This window comes from Chanos chanos, chromosome 15 (genome assembly GCF_902362185.1).
Source record: "Chanos chanos chromosome 15, fChaCha1.1, whole genome shotgun sequence".
Classification (NCBI taxonomy): Eukaryota; Metazoa; Chordata; class Actinopteri; order Gonorynchiformes; family Chanidae; genus Chanos; species Chanos chanos.
The window spans coordinates 17,806,094-17,812,973 of NC_044509.1; the positions used below are offsets into that span (position 1 = coordinate 17,806,094).

At 39.2% G+C, this 6,880-nt stretch overlaps 1 protein-coding gene across 1 annotated transcript; it reads left to right on the forward strand.

The window, feature by feature from the left end:
- The first annotated feature begins 858 nt into the window (after positions 1-858).
- Positions 859-5,643, forward strand: LOC115828348 (SH2 domain-containing protein 1A-like). Its single transcript, XM_030792307.1, has 3 exons — positions 859-995; positions 3,216-3,279; positions 5,500-5,643. Exons 1-3 carry the CDS (start codon positions 859-861, stop codon positions 5,641-5,643), a joined length of 345 nt encoding a protein of 114 aa, XP_030648167.1.
- The last annotated feature ends 1,237 nt before the right edge of the window (positions 5,644-6,880 follow it).

Consider the following 6,880-nt stretch of genomic DNA (forward strand, 5'->3'; position numbering starts at 1 on the left):
GAGCGCAAAAAAAAAAAAAAAGCTTGCCTAGCAACAGTGTAGTGTTCGTAGGTTTTCTTTTCTTTGTGGTAGGGATCATGTTTTTTGGTGCAGATATGCAAATAATTTACTAATTAAAGACAAGTTTTAACCCTTACATGCCCTTTCTGCTGTCTGTTGACTCCACCCCTACATTGTCACTGCTTCTGTATTTCACTCTTAACAAAGCTTTATTAAGACACAAGACACTGGCATAGTAGCACTGCCCCTAGTGGACACACTGGGGTAGTACTCATTTGCGGAGAGCTTAGCGCCAAGACGGAGCAGGTGACCTGATTATGAGTGGAGAATACAGTCATAAGACTGCATGTGTGGACAATGCATGTTTACAAAGCAAAATCACAACCTCAGCACATGACTAAATGAGTTTAAAAACAAACAATCAATAAACCATTTTTTTAAAAAAATTATAGCGCAGTCCATGATAACACAGTGTGCTTCACCAGGAACTACTAGTAAGATTTGGCAAAAAAAAAAAAAAAGGAAAAAAAAAAAGTTGAGGCAGTTTTTTAGGACTTGTTTGACAAGTTGGTGTGTTTATGTGCTTATGGACAACTTCTGCTAAATGTAACAGTGTTGATTTGTCAGTTGTGTGACTCCTCCCACACTGGAATTAAAAAACTAAAACACATGCTTCTAAAGACTGCTGACTTCCTGTGTGAAAATGAGATCACTTCCTCTGGGACAGACATAGAGGGTGTACCTACCGCCCTGGCTGTCAGTGAACGTGACAACTTGTGCGTGTGTGTGTGTGTTCAGAGTGACAGCTACTGGGATCTTCTGAGGTCAGAGACGTCGCGTGTGTGTGTGTCTCTCAGGATGGAGGAACTTGCCGTTTATCACGGAGCCATCAGCAAGGCTGTAGCTGAGAAACTGTTGGGAGCGTGTGGGAGAGATGGGAGTTATCTGATCCGAGACAGCGAGAGTGTACAGGGAACATACTGCCTCTGTGTGCTGTGAGTATCTATGCATGTGTGTCAGAAATATTCTCACCTCTGCCAGTGGTGCCTACCACCTCCCCTCAGTGTGGAGATGACACTGCAGCTTCTGTCAGTGTGAAAACCAAGCCCATGACTGGGCTCAAGTCTCTCAGTATTACCTATAATGGAACTGGTTTGTTTTGCTCACAAATGCAGGGCGAAACCAACAGAGACTATTTATTAGCAAAAACTTACCGCATTATTTTGGAAAAACAGGCTTTATTATTTAAGTCAAATGTGTTTCGCAAGCCATTTTCCATCTGTCTCTTATATTTATATAAACAAACCTTAACATGCACAGAGCAGTAATGTAGCAATCACAGCATGTTTATGATACACAGACTCATTTCATCATTTCATCAAGAGATACTGAACATCAGACACACTGAACGTTATGGATAGTTATGGGTATAGAATGTAACCCTCTATGGTAAGTAGAGATCTGGGCCCACTCGGAGAAATGGAACAGACACCAGTGTTTAAAATAATAGGGATGTTTAATTGACTAAATAATGATTTAGGGAATTTTGGTTTGAAAATTAATAAATGACCAAATGGAATGGATAAATAATGAAAATGATTAAAGGACAATCTTGACAAAACCAACAGAACAGAAAAGGGCAAAATATCACAATGTTCAAACACAATTTCAATATATTTATCAATAACCAGTTGGTATGTTAGCTGCATCCGTCCTTACAAAATATTAATGTGAGTATGTATATGCCTCTGTGAGTGTGTGTGTGTGTGTGTGTGTTTTTGTTTCCTCTGAGAAAGGTAGTAATATGTATGTTCAGTCTCCTCACACATTAACCCCTTTGTAGTGAAAAGTAACGTCAATTAACATTTTTAAATGTATATTTATAATTATGGTGCAAATAATCAACATAAAATGATAAAATAAGCATTAATTATCAATATATATATCAATTAATAACTACCACTGCAATCAGTCAACATCCATGAAAAACACTTAATAACTGAGTTTATATACATTGTTGGTCAAATAAAAAAAGTAATAAGGTAACACAACGTAGCCTAACTGAATTGACTTAGTGACGGTTTAATTAACTCTATTCAAAATGAAGTCAAAATCATTCACAGATCTCACAAAAGAGAGAGACTGTAATGTCATCACCAAATCATCCACACTTCAAACCTGAGAATATTTCAAATATCTAAATATGACTTAATTCCTCTTTATTCTATTTTTGTGTGATTTCTTCTGTCCGTATACTGAACTGAACAGTTCCCCTCAGAACTTTGTTGCGCGTGATCACTTGCTGTGTCAATCAAGGCGGGACTTAATGCCGGCGTCAGCCAATTGTACGGCACCGGTTAGTTTTGGTGATACTGCTCAAAAGAGAGGGGGTAAAAGAAGTGAATCACAGAGAAACTGACGAACAATTATTTCAAAATGACATTGTACACAAAGTATCTGTTCTGCATCTCTCAAAGGGGTTACACTGAACATCAGACATACTGAACATCAGACATACTGAACATCAGATTATCGTTGAAGCATTTGGACATTATCTGCTTTGTTTCTGTGGTCTTAGTACCTTTATTGAGGAGCAAAGTTGACACCAGAAAAGATTCATTCACCCTGTAAACCCAGTCAACCACTGTGACAAGAGTTTGTCTCAGAGTTGATGTTAGGAGATTAGAGTTACTATGGTAACAATAATTATATTATTAATAATCTGTTATTATTATGAGTAGACAGGAAAATACAGATTTAACATACAAAACCAAATCACTTTGGTTTCTGTTTGGCCTTTCTTGGAGGTAAATGAATAAATGTTAAACTGCATAAATTGTAAATGTAATGCATGTCTTAGCGCTGTGTGGTCAAAGCAGGTTAGTCTGTGTAGAATTCTAATGGATTCTTTCACCAGAGCCTAATAACTTCATTTTTTAAAACTGTCAGTTCATTATTAAAACAGTTTACCTCTTGGGATATTATGGTAGGACATGTTTATAGCTGAAATATTACACACTGTGGTAATATGGACACAATAATATAAAGGATTTATAAACAGATTTTCAACACTCCTAAATTCTGTCACTAAAGGTTTTAAAGCCCCTCTTGGCACTTTAATTCCTCTGTAACTGACGATTAATCTGATAGACCTGAGTGTTTGGTTAAGGATGAGTAAGACTTCCTGTTGATGTGTTGTGTGTTTCCTGTATTAGATCTGACACGTATGTGTATACATACAGACTGTACCAAGTGGAGGGCGGCTTTTGGACGGCAGAGGTAAGAGATCGAGTTTGTCCTCCATCCCTGTACCGGAACATTTCTTTAATTTTAGATGACGCTTAGACGTGGTTTGCCTGTGTGGCAAATTCTGTTAGTGAATCATCAAAGGGAAAAAATATATCAAATGTTTTTTTTCTATAAGTTTATAACATTGTGAGACCAGGCCATATTTAACTACTGTGTGTGAGTTTAGCTTTAAGTGTTAAAATCATTTTAGTTTTAAACCAGTCTTGTGTCTATATATGCATCCCACTGATAGTCATGCCTGTGCTAGCACTCAGTGGTGTTCAGACCTCACGACCTAACACAGTGGGTGTTAACCAAAAGAACACTGGTTGTGGCAGTGGCATAGTGTCTGTGGTCACTGCCTTAAGGGAGGGTGATGCATAATCAGAGAATGACTGGCTTCTGTTATTCGTATTCTGCTCTCCTACATCCTATATCTAAATATGATGCTATTTCCAGTGTGGGTTTCTAATGTATTGATGTCCAGTTAAGTCACTCACTTAAAAAATCATTAAAATAATAATTAGCTGCTTAATTAGCCCCAAAATATCAGTTAATTCTGATGTTTATACGTGATTAGCTGGTAATTTATACACAGAGCAGAAGGAATTGTTGGAGATTTATTTGTCTATATCTATATGAATAACTTAACGTAATGATGCTTTGTGTCAAAAGAAAGACCAAATCCAGGGGAAAAAAAGAGAGATTGTTGGCCACTGTGCCTGTTACGAATAGGGTTATTAATAAACTGTGGAGCCAGTAGTTTCTGGTCATGTTACTGACAGTATAGCTGCCTCCACCTGATGCTGATGATACCTGTTGGGACCTGACGGTGCTACTGAATGATGGTTTAGTCGCTAAGGAGGATGCTCTGTGTGTGTTGTCTAAGGAGGATGCTCTGTGTGTGTTGTCTGAAGAGGATGCTCTGTGTGTGTTGTCTGAAGAGGATGCTCTGTGTGTGTTGTCTAAGGAGGATGCTCTGTGTGTGTTGTCTAAGGAGGATGCTCTGTGTGTGTTGTCTGAAGAGGATGCTCTGTGTGTTGTCTAAGGAGGATGCTCTGTGTGTGTTGTCTGAAGAGGATGCTCTGTGTGTGTTGTCTGAAGAGGATGCTCTGTGTGTGTTGTCTGAAGAGGATGCTCTGGGTGTGTTGTCTGAAGAGGATGCTCTGTGTGTGTTGTCTAAGGAGGATGCTCTGTGTGTGTTGTCTAAGGAGGATGCTCTGTGTGTGTTGTCTGAAGAGGATGCTCTGTGTGTGTTGTCTGAAGAGGATGCTCTGTGTGTGTTGTCTGAAGAGGATGCTCTGTGTGTGTTGTCTAAGGAGGATGCTCTGTGTGTGTTGTCTGAAGAGGATGCTCTGTGTGTGTTGTCTAAGGAGGATGCTCTGTGTGTGTTGTCTGAAGAGGATGCTCTGTGTGTGTTGTCTGAAGAGGATGCTCTGTGTGTGTTGTCTAAGGAGGATGCTCTGTGTGTGTTGTCTAAGGAGGATGCTCTGTGTGTGTTGTCTAAGGAGGATGCTTTGGGTGTGTTGTCTTGATGATGGTGTCTGCCACATGAGTAGCTGTTGACAGGCTGGCTTCATCACTGCAGTGAACTGTCAGATGGATGAGAATGGCAGTAACCATTTCTAGCTAAGGGAGGACACTGAGTGCTTTACCAAAAAGCTTGAGCAGAGGCAATTATGGTAAAATAATTGTCAAGCAGATGAACAGATATAAGATGAACAGATATAAGTATCAAACTGAGCTTTGTCTGAAGAGAGCCTCTGATTGGGAGACTGTATGAGAGACTGGCACCACCCATCAGAGCCTGTCCAATCTCGCAGTGCTATTATATACCCTCCCTCCAGACAGTGCTATTATATGCCCTACCTCCAGACAGTGCTTCTATATACCCTCCCTCCAGACAGTGCGGTCTAGATACTGCCATTCAAAATATCAACATTAAGGGACTCAGCTGTAAACAGTGGATACATATCCATAACCATAACCATAACCATGTCTGTAACCTTATTGATAACCATATCCATAACCTTTTTCATAACTGTATCAAGTCAGCCAAGGCCTCAGTTGTCATCATCAGTAAAATTTCTTTAAAGTTAATCACCATCATGTGAAGACCTTTGCTGAAGACTGGAACAGCCAGGAGCTCAGTGGTAGAGAGATGCTTGATCTTCACTGACTGGTTCTGCTCTGTGATTCTTTTCTCCTCAGACTGCCCCAGGAGCGAGGGAACGGCTCTTCCGAAAACTCAGGAATCTCATAGCGTCTTTTACGCGGCCGAACCAGGGCATTGTGACCCCTCTGCTCTACCCCGTCATCAGGCTCCCCCGTGACAGGATCAACAACGTTAATTAAAGCTGCCAAGAACAAAGAAAGAAAGATGAACACACCCCGACTACTTCAGAGCTGCACAGGAGTTCTGTAAACTGGCAGAAACTGTACAAAGATTTTCTCCGTTAAATTTCCATGGTTGGGACGCGGCAGTTGCAGAGTGTAACTGTTTAATGAGAAATAGACAGGTTTAGAGGAAATTCTGATGGTGGAAAATGTTACTGTATAATCACTTTACTGTTACTGTTTACTTTACTGTTACCTGGTTACACAGAGTGCTCAGGACAGCGTTGTGACTTCCTCACATCCTCATTACAAAAGAGAGCATATCCTCTTTCTCAGAAACCACCCCCCTCCATGCACCTGTCGAATTTATTATTACCCAAACATCTTTCCATGCCTGCGCCCATTCTAGAGTCATTTCTAGAGTTTTCTAGAGTCATTTCTCTATATCAATATGTCTGCCTCTGCCTATCAGTTCATTTCCTGGTTTACACAACGTGTCTTAATTCACCAACAAAACGATGGACCATTAGGGCAGAACTGTCAGATCAGATACTTACGCTTTCCAGCGCATGAATATGTAATTTAATTTAAAGGTTGATTCTTCTTGCAAAATATTTAACATATTCTGCCGCTCTCTTTTGAAGACAGTTTTCATGAGAGAAACTGCAGATGTAAATAGGGTAACTGGTTATGGAATTTCTAAAACCTCAGATGTTTTATCGAGCTGTCAGATGTAAATGATAGTAGCTTATCTGCCAACACAGAAATGGTTCAAAATCAAAACATTTCTTGCTTGATAATTTTGCTTTTTATTGCTCAAAGCTATGCAAAATAATCATCCAGAGGGAATGTCAGATATGAGCAGGTTGGTTGTATTTTTTCTTTTGTTTGATCAGTGTACGATTTTGTCCTCAGTATGTACAGTTTTGCCAGATGACCAAATAGTTCCAGAAATTCTGTAAATAACTTTTAAATAAATTGTATATTGTTTTTGGGTATTGTGTATAAAGCATTAAAAAACAATGTTTTCCAAGAACTTACTGAATTTTAAATTGAAATGAATTTGAGATGAATCTACTGCTTCTTAAATGCATGTATGTGTGCTGAATGCTGTTGTCCTGTTTCTTTAATGTTTCTCTTTAATGTTTTAAAGTTTCCCTTCACACCTTTCACTTGTCAAACCTAAACCTCAAATCCTGGTCTGAAAATGTCAGATAAAACTGAAACACATACTGAAACTCATGTGAAACATTCA

What these genes read in the sequence shown, in the direction of transcription:
- LOC115828348 (XM_030792307.1), top strand. Translation starts at nt 859, where the DNA reads ATGGAGGAACTTGCCGTTTATCACGGAGCCATCAGCAAGGCTGTAGCT. An exon ending in ACATACTGCCTCTGTGTGCT is followed by an intron (nt 996 to 3,215) that starts GTGAGTATCTAT and finishes TTCCTGTATTAG; the next exon opens with ATCTGACACGTATGTGTATA. An exon ending in GCGGCTTTTGGACGGCAGAG is followed by an intron (nt 3,280 to 5,499) that starts GTAAGAGATCGA and finishes TTTTCTCCTCAG; the next exon opens with ACTGCCCCAGGAGCGAGGGA.